The sequence below is a fragment of the Helianthus annuus genome, chromosome 15 (genome assembly GCF_002127325.2).
Source record: "Helianthus annuus cultivar XRQ/B chromosome 15, HanXRQr2.0-SUNRISE, whole genome shotgun sequence".
Taxonomy (NCBI): Eukaryota; Viridiplantae; Streptophyta; class Magnoliopsida; order Asterales; family Asteraceae; genus Helianthus; species Helianthus annuus.
Genome location: NC_035447.2, coordinates 89,577,092 through 89,601,082, shown reverse-complemented (window position 1 = coordinate 89,601,082; position 23,991 = coordinate 89,577,092). Strand labels below are relative to the sequence as shown.

Below are 23,991 nucleotides of genomic sequence, written 5' to 3'. Positions count from 1 at the left end.
CCAAGCAACTCATCAAAACGTTTTCATCTTTGACTACTTGAATGCCGGCCTTCTTAGGCACAACTTGGGTGGGACTCACCCAAGCACTATCCGAAATCGGATAGATGATTCTCGTGTCAAACCATTTGATTACCTCTTTTTTTACTACCTCCCTTAGGTTCGGATTCAATCGCTGTTGAGCTTCTCTTGTCGGTTTTGCATCTTCGGTGGTAATAATCTTGTGCATGACGATTGATGGACTAATTTCTTTGAGATCGGCAATCGTCCATCCAATAGCTCCCTTGTTCTCCTTTAACACTTCCAATAAGGCTTACTCTTGCGCCATCTCTAAATTCGAGGCAATAATGACCGGTAATATGTCATTATCCCCTAAAAACGCATACTTCAAGTGGCTTGGCAAGTCTTTGGGCTCCAACCTTGGTGGTTCTTCTAATGATGGTCTAGTACCCGATTTTATTTCCACCGGCAAGCTTTCAAATTGGTGAGTCCATGGCGGTCGACCTTCCTTCATAGCCATAGCATCCTACTTTTCTTCCTCAACCCCTAGTGCACACGCATGTACCTGTTCAGAAAAATCACACAAACAAATATCTATGCCATCCTCTTCGTACTCCTGCGGGTTGCATCCATCGACTAAATCTGCCATGAAACACTCATCAACACCAACATCATTAGAATTGTTAGTAAAAACATTCAAGCGCATTTTTTGATTCCCAAAAGTCATATCGACTGTACCAAATCTACAATCGATCATAGCATGCGCGTTGCTCAAAAATGGCCAACCCAAAATAACATTTTGTTGTTGTTTTGGGTCCGCGGATGAGTAGTCCCGGACTAAAAAGTCAACCGGGTAATAGAACTCATCAATTTTCACAATCACGTTTTGAACCATCCCTCGGGGTAACTTATGAGACAAATCGGCTAAAACAACCGTTGTCACTACTCTTGCTAGCGGACCAAAGTCGTATTGGTCATATAAGCCCCCCGGTAAAATGCTCACCCCGGCTCCAAGATCAAGTAACGCCTTTGCCATTTGAAAATTACCAAATTGTATATTTATCAAAGGCGTACCCGGATCTTCGAGCTTAGGGGGAAGCTCCCCATTCAAAACCGCACTTACTTGCCCGGTCAAATCTACCCGCTTAGGCATTTTTTTCTTTTGTTGCCTTTTTTGTGTACATAATTCCTTTAGAAATTTAGCATAAGCATGTACTTGTTTTATTGCATCAAGTAGTGGAAGATTGATTTTTACTTGTTTAAACATGTCCCACAACTCTTCTTTTTGGGGACCTCTTGATGCAATAAAATTTTTCTTACCCGGGTCAAGTAACGCCGATGGAAACGGAACTTGACTCGGTCCACCTTTATCATTTCCACTCTTTTCATTTTCACCCAACCCCGGTTTGTTAACATTTGATTCTTTATGTGTAACCGGTGAAACATCATCGTCACTTTCATTACCCGTGACATCCTCAACTACCCCCTCGACCAAACCCGGTGACAAATTGGCCTTAAATTCTTTGCCACTTCTCAAAATACTAACATGATTAATATTAACATTGTTACCTCGTGACGAACTATGTGAAGGATTTACCTTAGTGTCGCTAGGAAGTTGACCTTTGTTTTTCTTCAACTCCGCCACGTCGGTAGCCAATTGACCCATTTGAGTCGTTAGTGATTGAATGCTCTTGTCACGAACCTCATCCTTTTTCATTCGGACTTCATCGAGTTGATTCCGCTTTTGCATATCTTGTTGCATAGCCCGAAGCATATCCATGACTTCATTCCCTCTTGATGAGCTTTGACTCGAACCACCTTGACCCGTTTGTTGAAATTGCCCTTGATAACCATAGTTGTTTCCACCCCGATAATTTCCTTGATTGTATTGTTTACGAGGTGCAAAGTTACCTTGAGCTCCTTGAAAGTTTGGGTTAGCTTGGTTCGCCGCATTCCCATAACGGAAATTAGGATGATTTCGTAACCCGGGGTGGTATGTGTTGGAGTTCATGTTGAAATTTCGACCACCCCCTCCTTGAATTGCATTAACTTCCTCTACTTGCTCCTCAACCACCCCCACTACACAAACATCCGCCGTATGGCATATTTCATTGCAATTGGTGCACACGTTGTACACTTGGTTTGTGGTTTGAACATTACTACTCTCTACTCCATGCACTTGTGGCCTTTGTGTCACATGCCTCGCCCGCCTTGAAGATTGAGCTTTCCTCTTCGAATTCACCGCAATTTGTTCTAAAAATGCCCAATCAACATGTTCATAATTCGTACTGAATGTACCATTAGTGATCGACATTAGATCCCGTGCATCCTCCGAACTCAACCCTTCATGAAACGCATTGAATGATTCCCAAAGTTGGATCCCGTGATGAGGCCAATTCCGTAACATCATATTAAACCTTTCAAAGGCTTCATGAAACATCTCCCCCGATTGTTGTTGAAAACTTCTCAAACCTCTTCTAGCATCACTGGTCTTTTGAGAAGTGTAATATTCATCTAAGAATATTTGCTGCACGTCGGCCCATGTAAAAATGGACGCGGAGGGTAAATTGTGAAACCACCTCTTTGCTTTATCTTCTAGGGAAAACTGGAAAAGGACCAACTTGAAATCATCCGCAGAAAACCCTTGACCTCCAATAGTGTTGCAAATGGAGTCGAATGATTCCAAATGAAAGTAGGGTTCTTCCGTTGCTAACCCCTTGAACTTTGGTAAACTTTGTAGGGTGGTTTTCTAACTTCAAAAGTTCTTCCATCCGCATAATGAGGAATCACTACTGGTGAAGGATTGTTAGTGATAATGGCCCGGAAGTGAGCTTCAATTCCCCGTACTACTTCCCGTTGATGTCTTTGAGGGGCACCTAATGGTGCTCTTGGTTGACCCATTTGCCCTTGCATAGGCCCTTGAGGAGCAAACTGTGGTTGATATTGATGTTGATGCATTGGTTGTTGTTGAATCGGCCTTTGGAATTGTGGTTGTATGTTCTATGGACGAGCTTGTTGCAATGGTATAGGGCGCTGCACTGGCGGCCCTTGTGGTCTCGGCCTAATGTGTTGTGGTATGAGTTGTTGTTGTTGTGGCACTCCACCAACACTAGGCATTCCTTGAGGTTGGCCTTGCACATAACCAAACTCTCCTTGATCCCCATCACCCCCCATAAGCATAACCGTCTTCATCGTAACCCTCAAAATCTTCATATCCTTCCTCATATCCATCTCCCCCTATACCCGAAGATTGCCCAAATGGAAAAGTCGAGTATTGAAAACCCGACTGGTTTGATGGCCTAAATGATGTAGCATGGACAATGGTTGAGTTTGGTGCAATGGTATAATTTGAAGATGATTGACCCGCACCCAGGAAGAAATGAGACAAGGGTGGAATGGTAGAAGAAGGGTTAAAAGTAATGGTTGGTTCTTCTTGAGTGGTAATGGGTTGTGTGGTATTGTCTGGTGTAACATTATGAAGTATAGTAAGTTCGGTGGTAGTGGTTGGAATGGTAGTTTTTGGTGAAGGTTGAGTGGATGTTGGTATAAAAGGTGAGGTTGTTTGACCCGTTGTGGGTGGGATTTGTGAATCGGCCATAATGTTTCTTGGTGTAATGGGTGAAGTGGGTGAACCAATGATCTTGTTTTCTCTTAACAAAACTCTGTTCTGACGCAGAGTTCTTTTGATTTCCGGATCAAACGATAGTGGCGATGACTTGTGAGAGCCTCTAGTATGCATACACCAGTAGTACCTGCACACTAAACACAACCAGCGTAAACCCGAAAATAACAAAACAAAACTACTAAATTAACACACGTTGCGCACTACTCCCCGGCAACGGCGCTAAAATTTAACGTGCTGTCGTGGTACACACAAATTTAATCCAAATTACAACTAGTAGATGGTGGTAAATGGGTATCGAACTCAGGGAGTATGTGGAAAATGTGTTGATGTTATAGCTTTGCAAGTTAACTACAATTAAACTAAAATGCAGAAATTAAAGATCAATGATTTGGCTTGTTTCTTTTAGAAAACTAAATTACTAACTACTTGCAAATATCACAATTGGTTGCTTAACAGATTAGGGGAAAATGACCATCTTAGGATTCAGTTTCTTTAAACACTTGTGCAAAATTCCAACTAGAAAGAGTTACATAGACATAACTCGTGTATAAACAATTGTTGTGATAAAAGTGAACAAAGTACTCGGATTATATGAATGCGAGGTTGTTTCCCGATGATCAATCAATCAATATCCAACCCTAACCCTTCCCGTGATATCTCGATTGCCAACGGCACCAAGAACGTACGAATTAGACTAGAATTGCAATACCAATTGTCACACCCCGACCCGCAGCAGAATGGTACGGGGCATGATGATTGCCCAAATCTTATGGCACTATTAAAATTTCATAAATAAGCATGTCATGATTAAATGTCACACTTTTCATATACGTTTCAAATATTCAAAAAAATACATCAAACTTGTTTTTTTTATTACTAAGGCAAAGTTCCTATGTGATCCTGATCCAGTCCAGTCTTCAATCCTCTACACCTGTATCATGTGTAAAATAGTATTTTTGAGTCAGCTACAACAGCTGGCGAGTAAACCTTGGTTTAGTAAAATAACTTTACCATTTTAAAACTGAGAAGTAAAAGTAATATGTTTTACCTTTTTAATTCCGAATAATAATTTAAATATTAAGCATGCAATCAATCATGTGGAAGCAATGCACAAGTAATATGATCATAGAAAGGTAGCTGAATAATGTACAAGACAAAGACAGACACCAAAACCAAAACCAAAACCAACACCTTGCGTCCCACACCCAAAAAGGGTGTGACTGTGGCGATACCAACATCCCATAGTTAGGAGGAAAGGTCAGCCCAAGACTAATGGGGCGATACCGACATCTCCAGGTCATGAGGAAAGGTCAGCCGTGGATCCACTGAATGAATGACTTTTGACTATTGACTATGATGACCAAAACAACAACATCAACAATAACTTCAACAAACAACCTCAACAAACAATCAACAACAACAAGTAATGCATACACGACACACAAGACTTTGCATGCTCGATTTTAGATAAAACAATTGATAGAGACACATTGATACACCCCAAAAAGTTAATGACAAAAAGGGGAGAGAGTTTACTCACAGGTTGCGTTCCTGCTCAGTCTTGTGAACATCGCACGACAAGAACCGAATTATATCTAAAATGATAATCACCCAAAAATGAATAACGGAAATCCTAAACAAACGAACAGTATATAAATTTTAGGAAATTGGGTTCTCCTATTTGAGGACATAGTTTTCAAAATAATATACATTTGTACAAATTGTCATGATTAATTATATAGTAATAACAATTTAGTATGCTATCATAATCGTTAAATGCTACCAATTTTGATTAATTAATAGAATTTATCTAACAAAATCATTGCTTAGACTTCATGGTTATCACATGTTTTAATTTAAAATAAAGAATTTTAATAAGTAATTTTATTTACATAAAAGAAAATCCATTAATCCATTGATAAGGTAATTCTCTAAAATTATAGAAAATTTATATAAGAGTCTCAAACAATAATAGAATCTATAAAAAAGAACAGTAAAAATATTTATAGGATTTATTTGTGATAAACTTGTATTTTTGAATAATTAAAACATGCATAAATCGAAATTATATTCATGAATTCCCAAAGAAAAATAAGGAAAAACTATATTAAAATCTCCTAGTGTTCATATACTCTGAAATATCCAATAGAAGTATTAATTGAATTTACTTAAAATTATCTTGTATTTTTATTTGATTTATCTTGTGATTAAAACATAAATAATTCACCAAAATTCCAATTGATATCTAAAAATTCCCAAAATTTGCACATAATACATTAGTATGATATATAACAATATGATACTTTCAATTTCATCAAAACACAAGTATAAATCTAAAAGCCCCAAATTCTATGCATGAAGAACCCTAATTTCAACTAAAATTAAATATGGATAAATTGGCATTCTATCACTGAAATTGATAGAGGTCTTTTGTAGAAAACAAAAAATTAAGCAAGTTAGGCTTTTGAATCACCCGAGAAGGTTGAGAATCTAAGGAGATATCGTCCGCACAAATTACAAGCCCTAGAATGTTCTTCGATTAAATTCGCGATGTAGGATTGATGAAAAAATTTGTTCACAGTAGGGTTTTGCTTAGAATTAGTAAAAGATTTGAGTGGTAAGGGACAATTTTACGATTTGAATAAAAACCCCCTTTGATGTCCTCATGTTCATTAATGGTGATAATACCCGAATTAAATTGAGCGGTTACATGCTGAAATAAAACGATTTAGTGGTGTGTAACTTCATTCTCCATAATTACGTGTTTTATGAGGGTAAATCGAAGACCAAGCATCAAGTAATCGAGTGAATATCGATCGGTTTGGGTTTGTAGAGGTTACCGAGTCGCGGCTGGGTTTGGGTTTGAGTGGAGAAGATGAACCAGGTCGATTTGGGTTGTTGATTTGAATTAAACGATGGGATTTTGCACATCAACAAAGTGCAGAACAACTGGTTGTTACGCTGTATCCTGAGACTTCAGGCCTTGCAGTGGCGCGGGTTCGAAACCCGTCGTTGCCTAGGGATGAGCTCGGTACCGTCCGGTACCGAAAATCCTCAAAGTGGGTACGGTACCGGTACCAAATATACCCGGTTCGGTACAGTTCGGTACCGGTACCGGTTCGGTACCGGTATTTGAGGGTAAAAACTGGTAAATACCGGTACCGAATCGGTACCGTACCGGACCGGTACCGAAAATGTTAAAAGTCGGTACCGAATCGGTACCAAAAAGGTACCCGGTTCGGTAAATTCGGAACCGGTACCGGTTCGGTACCGGTACCGGGTCCATTTTGCTCATCCCTATCGTTGCCTTCATTTTTTTACCTTTAAAGACTTTCCTTAAGGTCACGTTATAACTAACTAAATTAACTGAGCTTACTAACTTAGTTAGTTAACTCCCTTTATAGATAACTAACTGAGTTAACTGGGTTTACCAACCTGGTTAACTAACTTCTTATACAACTAACTAACCGAGTTAACGGACTTCACTAACCCTGTTAGTGGACTTGCTTATTTTGTAGATTTCGTTAATTACAAAACAATCCCTTAACTTCTAACTTTATTTAATTAACCAATCTAACTTCGTTAAAGCTTCCCTTGTATAAATCTAACCAAACTAACTAAGTTTCTTTATAAAGTTAACTTTTTTTCATTCGGTTTTTATCCAAAGCGATGCCTGATGATTAATTAAAAAATATATTAAAATTCTTATTTTTAATTTTATTGATAAGGGTCTGATTTTTACAATCCGAGTCGGATTTCGGAGACCCGAATTTTGATGGATGTTACAGTCTCCCCAACTTTTGGGAATTTCGTCCCGAAATTAGGATGAATCTGCTCGTATAGGATGAGGCGTATGGTCTTCCATTGGCATAAACAATATCGGTTTGGTTTAGTAATAGCGTTAAGAACTCAAATCTTAAGATCAGATTGAGGCGGTAGCGTTCCTGATAAGGGTTGCATACCCAAATAGAGGAATCGCTTTTGATGCCAGTGATGTAGAAATGAAAAACGTTAGATTTTATGTATAAGGTAGCCGATCACAGACTCTTTGACTATTACAATCTCGAATCCCAAGATTGGCGTATCAAAGATGTATTGCAACTAAAGAGAAAATCACGTCCCAAAGATGATTTGTAACGCGAGAGAGTTTCCAACTGAACTGTGAGGTATATGTGTGATGCCCAACTGCAATCCGTGTCACAACTTGAGATCATGAAAAAAAATTTCTCATAAAATGCCACAATTTGAGTTGAACGAGTGATATCATAGAATTTGAATCTCCAATCACGAAACCAAACAACTAACTAAAGCTCTCATGATTAGTTTAATGCTGCTTTTGAAAATTTGGCAGAGACACTTATATATATGAAGTACCAGCGGCGTATCCACCATGTCTCTATCAAATTTTCATCCACATCGTTATTCAAATCATGATTGACACACAAACACAACTTACATAGAACTTTTCTCAACCAATCTAACGAGGCTTTTGATTGTTTGATAAGAACACTTATATATAGGAAGTACCAGCGGCGTATCCACCATGTCCTTATCAAATTTCATTGGCTTCGTTAGCGGTTTTGATTGGTTCTATGCGATGACTCAACTCAGCTTAGTAATTAAATAACCACAAAAAACCATTGTATGAGTCTCGAACCCAAAAAGGGTGCGACTAAATGGTGGCAGTACCTACATCCATAGTTATGGGGGAAGGGTCGGTCTATGAAAAAGTTAGATGATACCCACGTCACATAAACTATGGGGAAAGTACGCATGATGAGTGATGATGTGAAACTGTAAGAACATGAAATAGCAATAAAACATAACATAAATGCATAACATAGCGATACGTAAAAAATGTCCAAGTAAAGGACGAAAATGACGATAAATAGTAATGTTGAAAGCATAACGACATAAGCTCTCAACGGTACTGATTAAGAGTTGATAATTGTACCGTTTGGCGTTAGTGTGAATGTCAAGGATACGAAGTGAGAGTAGCAGGTAAAGTCGTTAATGAGGGAAAACTAAACATGTAGTCGAATAGCAGAGGAGATGACGTAGCAACATTGATTTACACTCCCACCAGTCGGGCGATAATTACGATTCGGACAAAAGTAGAAGGGTCCTAAGGTAAATTAAGGAAACCATCGTTTTGTTAACTTAACTCGCGTTCATTTCGTTTTGTTAACTATTTTTACACTTTACTAAGTGTAGCACATTGGTATTTTATAAATTGTTCATGTACAAAAGCAACTTAGTTTATTTAGAAAAATATTTTCATTAAACTTTAGGGAAAACATTTTTTTTGGCCAAAAGTAGAACGTTTACAATATATATTTATTACATTTTATTATTATTTTATAAAACCAAATTTTGGGATCAAAAGAAAAAAAATTATCGTCTCCCTGTGCCCTAGACTTGAATTTGTCGAACTATAGGCACATGTTACGAAAGGGATTAGGGTTGTGACATTCAATTCGTAATACATGACTCATTAAAATTCTAAACGTATTACCAAAAATCACATCATTACAATTGTGTTCGAAAATTCAAAACATTCTTTGATTAAATTAGTTCAAAGAAAACTCAAAACATTCACTCAGAGTAGGCTCGTCGCATAAAAACGTTGTCGTGCTACTAAATGCATCTTGGTTGTCTTGGAACTGGATGAGTGCTCGTTCGCGTGCCTTTAAGTTATCGTGGTTCTCTGGACTGGCTTGAACGGCTCAATCATAAGGAACGAGTTGGGTGTTATACGGTACGGTCGATTGATCCATTGATGGAATGTCGGGTTGGACATACGGTTGGATCATAAGGTGGGTGTTAGTTTCACAAATGGGTGAGTCACGGATTTGTGAAATCATGGAACTTAGGGAAAATCCCATGATTCAAGAATACAAATCACATGAAAATATATATAGAGTATCAAAGGGTAGCAAAAGTCGAACCCTTCGACAAGGTACAACAGATAGGGTGATTTGTTTTAGCATCATTAGAATCTCGTGGAATATTATAGATTTATTCTGATGGCTTATATACGAAACGATATAATAGCCACATGGAATATGATAAATAATAAAACTTATGATAAAATATTATTTCATCGTAAAATATTGAAAATCATAGGTTTGGCACATCATAAGGTTTAGTATGACTTCCATGCGTCACTTTCGTAATTACATGTGCACCCGCAATTACCAAGCTTTTGCATGGTCCTCATATGTCTACCCATTAACGTACAACTTAACCCCGAGAAAATCGTGAATAAATAAATGACTCTAGTTTTGGGGGGTTTTAAAACAATGTTGAGGATAGTATCCATGAATTAACACGGACACGTTTGACATATCAAAGTGTTGTTAGTTCACGTGACGTTTAGTGTGACATGCTTTGGCCTAATAGGTATCGGTACTCTCATCGTTAGTCCCCAGGTAGGCAAACTGGTCCATTAATTGGATTTATACGAATGCCATCCTAGACAGGACGTCCCGATTACCGGTACGTAACCCTTCCAGTTAATACATGTCCGTCACAAGAACTCACTTTGAGGAGATTGAAAAATTTAAATGAAATTTGAAATATCAAAATGAAATAGAAATATAATCAAGTATAATTGACATGAATTGAATGTTGAATTGACTTAGACTTTGTATGAATATAAATATGAATGGAGTAATTAGAAACTTAATGTTTATGTTGTATAGTGTGTGAAGTGTAGCATTGAAATAATAAACTATAGCATACAATTAAATCACGTATTATCATGCAAGGCACATAACATATAGTATATAACATTTAAGAGTGCTCACATGCATATGTATGTGACATTAACAATCATTTAAACTTATGAAATTTAATAACATAAGCTAAGACAACAATTTAGCACGTAATGCACATAAAACCCTATTAGGCTATAGTCTAGGTCTAAGGGTCTAATAACCTATCCTAATTCCCTATAGCCATTGGCTCTGATACCAATCTGTCACACCCCGACCCATAGCGGAATGGTACGGGGCATGATGATTGCCCAAAGCTTATGGCACTATTAAAATTTCATAAATAAACATGTCATGATTAAATGTCTCAATTTTCATATAAGTTTCAAATATTCAAAAAAATACATCAAACTTGTTTTTTTTATTACTAAGGCAAAGTTCCTATGTGATCCTGATCCAGTCCAATCTTCAATCTCTACACCTGTATCATGTGTAAAATAGTATTTTTGGGTCAGCTACAAGAGCTGGCGAGTAAACCTTGGTTTAGTAAAATAACTTTACCATTTTAAAATTTAGAAATAAAAGTAATATGTTTTACCTTTTTAATTCCAAATAATAATTTAAATATTAAGCATGCAATCAATCATGTGGAAGCAATGCACAAGTAATATGATCATAGAAAGGTAGCTGAATAATGTACAAGACAAAGACAGACACCAAAACCAAAACCAAAACCAACACCTTGCGTCCCACACCCCAAAAAGGGTGTGACTGTGGCGATACCAACATCCCATAGTTAGGAGGAAAGGTCGGCCCAAGACTAATGGGGCGATACCGACATCTCCAGGTCATGAGGAAAGGTCAGCTGTTGATCCACTGAATGAATGACTTTTGACTATTGACTATGATGACCAACACAACAACATCAACAATAACTTCAACAAACAACCTCAACAAACAATCAACAACAACAAGTAATGCATACACGACACACAAGACTTTGCATGCTCGATTTTAGATAAAACAATTGATAGAGACACATTGATACACCCCAAAAAGTTAATGACAAAAAGGGGAGAGAGTTTACTCACAGGTTGCGTTCCTGCTCAGTCTTGTGAACATCGCACGACAAGAACCGAATTATATCTATAATGATAATCACCCTAAAATGAATAACCGAAATCCTAAACAAACGAACAGTATATAAATTTTAGGAAATTGGGTTCTCCTATTTAGGGACTTAGTTTTCAAAATTATATACATTTGTACAAATTGTCATGATTAATTGTATAGTAATAACAATTTAGTATGCTATCATAATCGTTAAATGCTACCAATTTTGATTAATTAATAGAATTTATCTAACAAAATCATTGCTTAGACTTCATGGTTATCACATGTTTTAATTTAAAATAAAGAATTTTAATAAGTAATTTTATTTACATAAAAGAAAATCCATTAATCCATTGATAAGGTAATTCTCTAAAATTATAGAAAATTTATATAAGAGTCTCAAACAATAATAGAATCTATAAAAAAGACCAGTAAAAATATTTATAGGATTTATTTGTGATAAACTTGTATTTTTGAATAATTAAAACATGCATAAATCAAAATTATATTCATGAATTCCCAAAGAGAAATAAGGAAAAACTATATTAAAATTTCCTAGTGTTCATATACTCTGAAATATCCAATAGAAGTATTTATTGAATTTACTTAAAATTATCTTGTATTTTTATTTGATTTATCTTGTGATTAAAACATAAATAATTCACCAAAATTCCAATTGATATCTAAAAATTCCCAAAATTTGCACACAATACATTAGTATGATATATAACAATATGATACTTTCAATTTCATGAAAACAAAAGTATAAATCTAAAAGCCCCAAATTCTATGCATGAAGAACCCTAATTTCAACTAAAATTAAATATGGATAAATTGGCCTTCTATCACTGAAATTGATAGAGGGCTTTTGTAGAAAACGAAAAATTAAGCAAGTTAGCCTTTGGAATCACCTGAAAAGGTTGAGAATCGAAGGAGATATCGTCCACAAAATTACAAGCCCTAGAATGTTCTTCGATTAAATTTGCGGTGTAGGATTGATGAAATAATTTGTTCACAGTAGGGTTTTGCTTAGAATTAGTAAAAGATTCGAGTGGTACCAGTTTTGAGGGACAATTTTGCGATTTGAATAAAAACCCCCTTTGATGTCCTCATGTTCATTAATGGTAATAATACCCGAATTAAATTGAGCGGTTACATGCTGAAATAAAACGATTTAGTGGTGTGTAACTTCATTCTCCATAATTACGTGTTTTATGAGGGTAAATCGAAGACCAAGCATCAAGTAATCGAGTGAATATCGATCGGGTTGGGTTTGTAGAGGTTACTGGGTCGCGACTGGGTTTGGGTTTGAGTGGAGAAGATGAACCAGGTCGATTCGGGTTGTTGATTTGAATTAAACGATGGGATTTTGCACATCAACAAACTGCAGACCAACTGGTTGTTACGCTGTATCCTGAGACTTCAGGCCTTGCAGTGGCGTGGGTTCGAATCCCGTCATTGCCTAGGGATCAGCTCGGTACCGTCCGGTACCGAAAGAACCGGTACCGAAAATCCTCAAAAGTGGGTACCGGTACGTGATGATTAATTAAAAAAATCAAACCAAACTAACTAAGTTTCTTTATAAAGTTAACTTTTTTTCATTCGGTTTTTATCCAAAGCGATACGTGATGATTAATTAAAAAAATATATTAAAATTCTTATTTTTTATTTTATTGATAAGGGTCTGATTTTTACAATCCGAGTCGGATTTCGGAGACCCGAATTTTGATGGATGTTACAGTCTCCCCAACTTTTGGGAATTTCGTCCCGAAATTAGGATGAAGTTGCTCGTATAGGATGAGGCGTATGGTCCCTGATTTCGTCCCAAAAATGATCACCGAAAGTTTAGCCGGACATGGCTTGGTGAATCATCATCACATCCAAATTCAAGTTCATACGAATCAAAAACAAGAACTAAATGTTTAGAATTGTTTGGAACAAGGTAGCACTAGCCAAAATCGCCCCTAGATGATAAGAAAACGTCCACTCCTGAGATAATGTGAAAGGGCACCACTAAAACTGGTTTAATGAGGCAGTTACATTTTTTCCGTCAATTCCATCGTAAATTACGGTACCACCATAAGTTACGGTGGACCAAAAAGTGTTACGATGAAAGTAGACTAAGGTACGGTGGAGAATTGGGCAGATTCAGGGTCCACCGTAAATTACGGTGGAGCCCTGATTTTCTTGTTTCTTTCCGTCTTTCCTTCCATGCATGCCCCGTTCCATTCCGAACCGTCCAAAGCAGCGTTTTATCCCTTTTTAGCTCCTGAACTGCACCTGAAACATAAGCAACCATAGTCATCTAATTCAAGATAATTACACGATTAAGTGAAGTATAAATTCGTCTTTTAACATCATTAAGGGTTGTCCTATGGACCACCCGTCACGATGCTCAATCGCAATCGAAATCGAAATATCAAAAATTGTCACACCGAACACTCGAATCAGCCGACTGATCGATCAGGCTGCCAGCCGATCGAACAGCCGACTGATCGATCAGGCTGCCAGCCGATCGAACAGCCAGCCGATCGGACTGCTGTCCGATCGGACAGGCTGTCCGATCGAGCTGCCTGGCCGATCGGCCAGCCATTTCCTCTTTTGGCATCCTATAAATACCCCTATCATTGTCATCATTTCCACTTTTGGAACCCTCTAACCGACCAGCTCGTGCTCTCCACCTTTTCTCAGATTTCTCTCGATTCCGGTAAGATCTCGTCCTAAATCATGTACTTTCTTGATCTAGACGCACTCATACACCTTTCTATCTTTTAAATCATAACTTTTAACCGTGAAATCATCAAGATTCAAGTGTTCTAGGATGATGTCATCATGTGTTCTTAAAGAACTTCATGTTTTGGCCTCAATCCACCAAGAATAACTTGGATCTAACCGATTTCCACATAAACAAACAAAGATCCTTCACAGATCTAAATATATTCACGGTGAAAGGAATTGAAAGATGGTTTTCCAACTTTCTTTCAACTCTTTTACACTCAATGCCTTCAAAACCGGTAGAAACGGGGCTTGTGCCGACTTGCTAATCATTCCAGTGGTTGCGTGGCCAAGATCCGGATTCTATCCACGAGGTTCACCGATTTCGGGTTAAACATTAAACACCGTCCCGCACCGTTCACCAACCGGATTTGGGTGATTCCTGTCCGATCAGGAGAACCAAGTAATGACGATGTTTCTATTGTTGACTCGTTCTCAAAATACCTCGATAAAACGACACTCAATCAAAACAACCAAGTGTTAGACAAACAGGCTGACCAGGACAAGGTGCTGTCCGATCGGACTGTTGTCCGAACGGACAGCCAGCCGAACGAACAGACGACCGAACGACTGGCCAGCCGATCGGCTAGCACGTGGGTCCCACACTTAAATAATTTATTTGAAGTTTGGGTATTGAACGAACAACTATCCAATTGAACTACCATCCGATTGGATTACTCTTCGGATCATGAGATACTTGACTTCAACATTTAATCGATTTTTCAACATGTTCAGTGCACGGGAAATGCCACCCGATCGAACTACTGTCCGATCGAGTGACCTCTTGCTGAGGACATGTTCTTCACTGAAGTACAAGCCGATCGGGTTGCTGGCCGATCGAACAACCGTCCGATCGACCGACCTGAAAGGTAAAGATACTTCGATGTTTAAAAATACTACAACGAAAACTTCAAAAGTCAACCATCATACACAAACACATCTTACTGTTGGTGCACTTGTGTCTGTACTTTGTCTGTATTCGGTCACGATGTAAACGATGTCCTTGTTAGTCATGTAAGTTTGACCAAGTCAACCGTCCTCCTGGTTTGACTTGGCCAAACAGTTAGTATATGGTTGTACAATGTCTGTGTCGAAGGATGGACCATCGAAGGATTGCTTCAATCCTTCGATGACCTCGAAAGATATGCTTCGATGGATGATTGATGGACCTCGATAGATCATCCTTCGAGGTCCCTGTGTATCCTTCGATAGCTTTATGCTCGATAGATCATCTATCGAGCAGTCATCCTGATCCTTCGACAAGACTTGCTGTGTTTGGGTATAAATACCCATGCAATGTGTTCACTTGTAGATAGATGCACAAAGACAGAAAGATACGAGAGATAGAGAGCATTCTGTCCAGATAGAACACACACACTTAGAGAGTTTGCAAAGCAAATTTGTGAACATTGAGCTTGTAACCGGAACCTTTCATTCGTATTAATACAAGAGGTGTTAATCGGTGAACTTTGTGTGTTGTGTTTGTGCTTGTTTAACCCCGGTTTGCATACTAGCTTGGATTCCGCACTTGCTAGTGTGTTAGTATAGCAAGGTTAAGGTTGAACCTCATCCTCCGAGGGACCTACAAGTGGTATCAGAGCTAAGGCTCTTTACCTTGTTTAAAACCGGGTTTGTTCAAGTTCTTTGTGTGTTTGGACACTTGGTTTAGTACCCGTTTTTGGTGGTTTTCTTGCTTTTTTTTAAACATAAAAACGTGTTCTAAACCAACCGGGTGTGTTTAACAGCGGGTTGGGTAACTTAAAACTTGTTTTTAAGTATCTTGGTGATTTCCGGTCAAATTCCGGTCATAATTCCGGTGACCGGTTTCTGGATAAGGTTTTCCTTTTTGGGCATATTTTATTTGAAAATCTGAGTTAGTAGAGAAGTACAGTCTGATCATACTCTTTTTCCGAAAGTTGACTCTACCAACCCATCATCTTTTCACCAACCTATCATATCTGTGTCAGTTGTGTCAGTAGTGATCGAAGGATATCTTTCGATATCGAACGATCATCTTTCGATCAAGGGAGCTTCGATAGATAGTCATCTTTCGAGCAATCCTTCGAAGTTTGAAACTTATCCTTCGATCCAAGAATCTATTCGAAGGATATCTATTCGAGAGATAAGGATATATATTCGAAAGATAAGGATCTTTCAAATTGTGAATCTTTCGAATTTGTGAATCTTTCGAAATCAATCGTTCGAAATTCAACAGTGATCTTTCGAACACTGTTGATCCTTCAAACAAGTGTTGATCCTTCGAACAAGGTGTTGATCTTTCAATTCTTGTCTGTTTTAACTTAACAAGTTTGTGTTAGCTTGTCTTTTGATCAGGAATCCTTCGGCTGCTGTTATCTTTCGAAGATAGTTATATAAGAATTCATTTTTCTGTTCAAACATGAATCCGAGTTGGTGGGGAACTCCGGCTCCAGACAGTGGAAAATATACAAGTTCGGGTTCCACTCCCTCATGGTGGGGTACACCGGCTCCAGATAGTGGAAAGTACACGTGTACAAGTCTATCACCTTCATGGGCCGAGTCTCCGGTGTCTACATCTTCACAAGCAAATGCCATATCTTCAAGTCAATGGGCATTAGTATTGAATCAAACTCCGAGCATCCAAAGTATTTTATTGAGCGAAAGCGAAACCGGAAGTTTGAATCGTCCTCCAAAGTTGATGCATCTAAATGAATATCCGGGCTGGGTTGACAGATTTCGTACGTACGTACTGGGGCAAAATACCGAACTGTGGATACGTTTCACTACAGATTTTGATCAAGCTATAGAGGTTGCTGCTTCAGACACTGCTACGTTTGCCGATCTTCCTGAAGATCAGAAGAAAACATATGATCTGGAAAAGAAAGCATACGCCATTCTCACTCAGGCGTTGAGCAAGGATATCTACCACCAGTTTGTCAGCTTCAAGACAACTAAGAAGTTGTGGGACGGGTTGAAAACCAGAGGAGTAGGGAATGAAGCAACACGTCAATTGCGTCATGATCTGCTCAAGAAAGAATTCGACTGTTCCACATGCATGGATAAGGAGTCTTTGGGAGACATGACAAGCCGGTTTTATCATTTGCTTACTGAGTTGAATAATTTTGGTGTAGCGACAACTCAAGCAGAAGTGGTGAAAAAGTTTGCTGATGCTTTGCCTCCCCAATGGAGCAGTTTCTTGGAAATCCTGAAGTATAACGGAGTGTTGAGAACTACAAATATCAACGACTTCGTGCAGCTTTTGGAAAACAAGGATCAGGAGGAAACATTAAAGGCAAAGAGAGTTCCATTGCCACAGAATCCAGAAATGTATTATGGAACTTCCAGTTCTTCGTCTGCAAGAACCGGTCCACATGCTCCACTACAAACGGCGTTTGTCACAAGCACGGATATGTATGGCAATCCAGTGCAAGTTCCTGTTAAGCCACCTCCCACCACAGACATGTATGGAAATCCAATACAACCACCTCCTCCTCCTCCTGCTCAACAACAACGTGCATGTTATGGAGGAACACCATCTGCTGGTCAGCAATCAAAGCCAAGTACAGTACAGCTCGACACTTCAAGCTTCTCTAAGGTCAGTGTAGAAGTAGCAAAGGAGCACATGGAGCTGCTTAACACTGTAGTGAGCGCGTACTGTGGGTTAATAGAAGGTCAGATTGGCAACATTAATCTGACACAAGAAGACTATCGGCAGATTGATAAAGAAGAGATGGACTTGATGGATATCAAGTGGGCCTTTGCTAGTGCTGTGAGAAGGGCAAAGGATTGGATGGAAAGTACTGGCAGAACCAGCTTGGAGAGTAAGAGAGACACCAAGTATGGGTTCGATAAACAGGCAGTGAAGTGCTTCAACTGTGGTGAACGGGGTCACTTTTAAAGGGATTACTTCCTATTGGTCACCAATTGTATTGTGTTTGGTTTTATTTACTTGATTATGTTGTTCAATATGATTGGTGGCTCGATCCTGGTCACGTCACGCCTCCAAGCGGTGGTACTCCGCATGGTGGATTTTGGGGGTGTGACAGTTGTGTTCAGAAAAAGTGCATTATAGCCTTTGCTAACATAAAAGAGGTAAATGAAAACTTGAGAGAAAAAGTACAAATCAGTGAACTCATTCTTGAAAAATTAAAGAGGGATTTTAAAACAAGAATAGCTGAAAATGACCTTGAACTAAGCAGCCTCAAACATGAAGCATTTGTAACCAAGGACCAACTCCAATCAACAATAGAAAAATATCAAAAATGTAAAAAGGAGTCAGAATCTATACATATCACCTGTGAAAAATGGGTAGAATCTTTTCATGGTTGTGAGATGCTTCTGGATAAACAGATTAAGAGCAATTTGAAGTTTGGGGTTAGTTTTAGAAAACATGACCAAGAACAACAAAACCCAAGTTTCCATTGATTCTGAAATGGTTGAGATTAAACCAACTACATCAATTGGGAAAGAAATAAACATCACACAACCTAGTGGGAAGAAAATAGTTCTGGAAAAACCATTGAGTTCCATTCAAGCTGAAACACTTAGGTATGAGCTAAAACCTACTTGGACAAATGAATGTCATGTTAAAAAAATTCAAACCCATTGACTTTACAAACCCAAATGGTATTGACCCACCTAGGATACAAGTCATTCCTCTTACCAACTCTCAAATAGATAATAAAACATCTGTTCATCAAAAGAGAGAGAAGGGTAAGAAGAAAGATAAGGATCCAACACTGAAATGTGATATCTGTGGAAGAACAAACCATATGACAAAAGAATGCTTTAAATGAAGAGTATATTATATTAACAGAATAAATGGTGTCTGTATATCCATTCCTGGGTGTACTATTTGTGGAAAACTCAACCATTTGACTCAGCAATGTTCTTTTCTCAAACCATTTGACATGCATGACCGGATTGATGCCGTAGTCCTTCAATGGATTTATGGCACAATCTCTACCTACTTCATAGCAATCTCAAACCTAATACTATTGCCTATGATGCCTAGACTGCTCTCGCGAACCTCTTTCAAGACAACAAAGCTTTTAGGGCAATTCGTCTCAAACAACATGTCTTCCTACTACCTAGAAATCAAAGTCATTGCGGATTAGTTTGCTAATTCCAGTCACTAATGTTAGAGCCCCAGCCACTAAAGAAACTTTGGTCCTCCAATTCGTCACTGGATTGAATGAGCAATATGAAGGGATTGCTATGCCGCTGCAACAGTTACAACCTTTGCCTGATTTCTACGATGCACGTCCAGATTATCTTATCTGGAAGAAACCCGAAAGATGAACCGTGTCACAAACGCTGCTCAGGTGGCTGGAACTACTCTCAACGACACCGCATCTGAACCAGTCCCCAGGTATGGATCCTACAATGACACTCATTCCACCGACCACGGAGGGGGCATGGTCATGGAAGGGGCAAGGACCGTGGTGGCTAAGGTGGCGCTGGTCATGGTCGTGGAAACAACAGCAGCGGCAACCAACACACAATGGGATACTCCCCCTTGCCTAATTACACATCACCCTGGCCCACTCAAAACATGGACTATAACCGATAACCTTGGGCCCCATGGATTGCTAACCTACCTTGCCCTTACCCTACTATATCCACACCTATGTTGCCTGCTCCGCGGGTTCTTGGGGCCAGGCCCAACAATCTTATGCAACCTGGTATGCTTGTTCTGACATCGAACATGCAATATACACCATGTCACTTTAGCAACCAGATCCGACAAAATACATGGACACTGGAGCAACTGGTCACATGACTCACGACCAAGGTAATTTCTCGCCTTTTTATATTAATGGCATTTTCTAGAATATAATTCTCGGTCATGGTAAAACCATTCATGCATGGTTATGACCAAACCCTTCCCCACCTTACCCACCTTTTAAAGTAGATAACATTCTTTATGCTCCAAATATAATTAAAAACCTTATTTGTGTTCGTCGTCTAATAACCAACAATCAACAATCCATAGAATTTGACCCATTCGGTTTTTTTGTGTAGGCCCTCAAGGCACGAACACCTAACCTACGATGCAATAGCTTGGGTGACTTCTACCCTCTCACAGATTTAGTTGCATCCAAGTTCAACCATCCTTCTACCTTTGTTGTTATTTCACAAGATCGTTGGCATCAACGTCTTGGTCAACCTAAATTAAATTTACTTCGGTCTCTTTAAAACTGTACTTCTATTTCCGTTGCTACGTTGAAACCTAAACTTTATCAACCTTGTGTTTTTGGGAAAAAAGTGTTAGACATCCGTTTTATGATTCTTTTAGTTCCACATTTAAATCTTTTCAAAGTGATTTGTGGACCTCACCAGTTTTAAGTACCAGTGATCATCATTATTATATATTATTTCTTGATGACTATTCTAATTTCTTATGGACTTATGCATTAACTAATAAATCGCAAGTCTTTTCTATGTTTTGCCAATTCTACACCTTAATTAAAACTCACTTTGAACGATCCATTCAACAGTTCTAATCTGATAATGGGAAAGAATATACAAACTCCTCGTTTCAAAAATTTTGTATCCAAAATGACATGATTTTTCGTTTTTCATGTCCATACACATCATCACAAAATGGCATAGCTGAACGGAACATATGGTTCATCAACAACATTATTCGTACACTTTTGAATCTTCCCTACCTAACACATATTGGCATCATGTGCTTGAGATGGCTACATACTTCTAATTATTCTCCTAGCAAATTAATAGAAAACCGCATCCCAACCTCTTTACAATTGGTTTTCCATATATGACCATCTCTATGTCTTTGGTTGCCTTTGCTACCCACTTCTTCCTTCCCCTACGATACACAAATTAGCGTCTCATTCTAAACCATGTGCTTTCTTAGGATACCTCCAAAATCATCGTGGTTACAAATGTCTAGACCTACAATCTCAACAAATTACCATTTGTCTTCACATGGAATTTGATGAGACAGTCTTTCCCTTTGCCACACATTCACCTAAATGTCTTCAATCTTATGCATTTTTGGACACCCCCTTTGTACTTGCTTCTTTGGACTCATGTTCAGAATCATACCTCTACCCAACATATTTTCCCAACACCTCTAACTCCTCCTCACACACCCACTGTTCAAACCTTCCTATGTTGCTTGAAGATAAAAAAAACTATTCCTCTCTTGTGACCTCTTCGTTCTCCCCGCCATTTGGGTATGCGTACTTCCAACCGCATTCAGTTACCACCCATTAAACCAGCGTCTGTTTTGCTGCCATTTACTAGTGTCGGTACCCCTACACTGCCTTGGGCATGATTGTCCCTGGAACAACTTTAGCATCGTCAACCCACTAGTCTATGTTTTTGTTGCCAAGAAAATATCAACCAGGGTATTAATGTAACCCTTCTCAGTTTTTTCTTACCGACAATGCCATCGACGCCCCCAGACCACCTCTCACCACCTTGCAAGATGACCCACCTACATTGCCATGTTTTCTCTTTGGCTAAATTTTGTTGGCTAGCCCATACAACCTGTAACACCCCGTGTTTTCGAAAGTCAAAGTCAAAGTCAAGATTGAAGTCAAAGGAAGAAAAGATCGCTAATTGCAATCTGTCACTCCTTGCTCAATCCCTGTTTTGACTTCTTTGACTATAGTCAGTCTATTTTTATGTTTTACGTTAGTTGTATTATGTGGAGTAATTATTAATAATTGAAGTAATCGAATGTTTATCGCTACGAACCGCTTTACGACTGTGAATAATAGGAAGTAACAATGCGATAAAGTCACTTAAACGCTAATCATTCTAATCTAATCAACATCGCGCTCGCAAACTCGAAATATGCATTTTGGTTGTTGTTATACGTGTGTATGTGCCTTACGTGTTACTTGTGCATGTTTATTTATGTATGTGTGGTAATCAATCGATTCTCAATCGAACTCAATCGCAATCGAATCACAATCGCAAAACAAATACGAATTAAGGAAAATTAGTGGCGAAAAGACAGAGCTCGATATGAATAGTTGGGATTAAAAGTAATTTGAATAGGAAACTCTATGGCGAGCGATGTGAGGTGCTGTCATGGTACACGTAAATTTAATCCAAATTACAACTAGTAGATAGTGGTAAATGGGTATCGAACTCAGGGAGTATGTGGAAAATGTGTTGATGTTATAGCTTTGCAACTTAACTACAATTAAACTAAAATGCAGAAATTAAAGATCAATGATTTGGCTTGTTTGTTTTAGAAAACTAAATTACTAACTACTTGCAAATATCACAATTGGTTGTTTAACAGATTAGGAGAAAATGACCATCTTAGGATTCAGTTTCCTTAAACACTTGTGCAAAATTCCAACTAGAAAGAGTTACATAGACATAACTCGTGTATAAACAATTGTTGTGATAAAAGGGAACAAAGTACTCGGATTATATGAATGCGAGGTTGTTTCCTGATGATCAATCAATTAATATCCAACCCTAACCCTTCCCGTGATATCTCGATTGCCAACGGCACCAAGAACGTATGAATTAGACTAGAATTGCAATACCAATTAACAAGCTACAATTAATTACTCATACACCATGATAATCAAAGCAAACACAATGTTATCATTCTAGAAAATAAGAAACAAACACACACGAGTTTAAGAGAAACCTTCACCTAAAATGATTACCGAAAGTTTAGCCGGACATGGCTTGGTGAATCATCATCACATCCAAATTCAAGTTCATATGAATCAAAAACAAGAACTAAATGTTTAGAATTGTTTGGAACAAGGTAGCACCAGCCAAAATCGCCCCCAAGATGATAAGAAAACGTCCAATCCTGAGATAATGTGAAAGGGCACCACTAAAACTGATTTAATGAGGCAGTTACATTTTTTCCGTCATTTCCACCGTAAATTACGGTACCACCGTAAGTTACGGTGGACCAAAAAGTGTTACGGTGAAAGTAGACTGAGGTACGGTTGAGAATTGGGCAGATTCAGGGTCCACCGTAAATTACGGTACCACCGTAAATTACGGTGGAGCCCTGATTTTCTTGTTTCTTTCCGTCTATCCTTCCATGCATGCCTCGTTCCATTGCGAACCGTCCAATGCAGCGTTTTATCCCTTTTTAGCTCCTGAACTGCACCTGAAACATAAGCAACCGTAGTCATCTAATTCAAGATAATTACGCGATTAAGTGAAGTATAAATTCGTCTTTTAACATCATTAAGGGTTGTCCTATGGACCACCCGTCACATCCCCACACTTAACCGTTGCTTGTCCCAAGCAACTCATCAAAACGTTTTCATCTTTGACTACTTGAATGCCGGCCTTCTTAGGCACAACTTGGGTGGGACTCACCCAAGCACTATCCGAAATCGGATAGATGATTCTCGTGTCAAACCATTTGATTACCTCTTTTTTTACTACCTCCCTTAGGTTCGGATTCAATCGCTGTTGAGCTTCTCTTGTCGGTTTTGCATCTTCGGTGGTAATAATCTTGTGCATGACGATTGATGGACTAATTTCTTTGAGATCGGCAATCGTCCATCCAATAGCTCCCTTGTTCTCCTTTAACACTTCCAATAAGGCTTACTCTTGCGCCATCTCTAAATTCGAGGCAATAATGACCGGTAATATGTCATTATCCCCTAAAAACGCATACTTCAAGTGGCTTGGCAAGTCTTTGGGCTCCAACCTTGGTGGTTCTTCTAATGATGGTCTAGTACCCGATTTTATTTCCACCGGCAAGCTTTCAAATTGGTGAGTCCATGGCGGTCGACCTTCCTTCATAGCCATAGCATC

General features: G+C 38.7%; 2 protein-coding genes across 2 annotated transcripts; both read right to left on the bottom strand.

Annotated features, from left to right (window-relative positions):
* Positions 1-523: 523 nt before the first annotated feature.
* Positions 524-2,955, bottom strand: LOC110913389. The gene is made up of 3 exons (XM_022158224.1): positions 2,712-2,955; positions 1,001-2,646; positions 524-562 (listed from the first exon to the last, which is right to left on the bottom strand). The coding sequence occupies exons 1-3, from the start codon at positions 2,953-2,955 to the stop codon at positions 524-526; spliced, it is 1,929 nt and encodes a 642-aa protein (XP_022013916.1).
* A 205-nt stretch (positions 2,956-3,160) lies between these two features.
* On the bottom strand, positions 3,161-3,595 carry LOC110913390 (uncharacterized protein PB18E9.04c-like). Its single transcript, XM_022158225.1, has one exon. It carries the CDS (start codon positions 3,593-3,595, stop codon positions 3,161-3,163), a length of 435 nt encoding a protein of 144 aa, XP_022013917.1.
* Between the last annotated feature and the right edge of the window lie 20,396 nt (positions 3,596-23,991).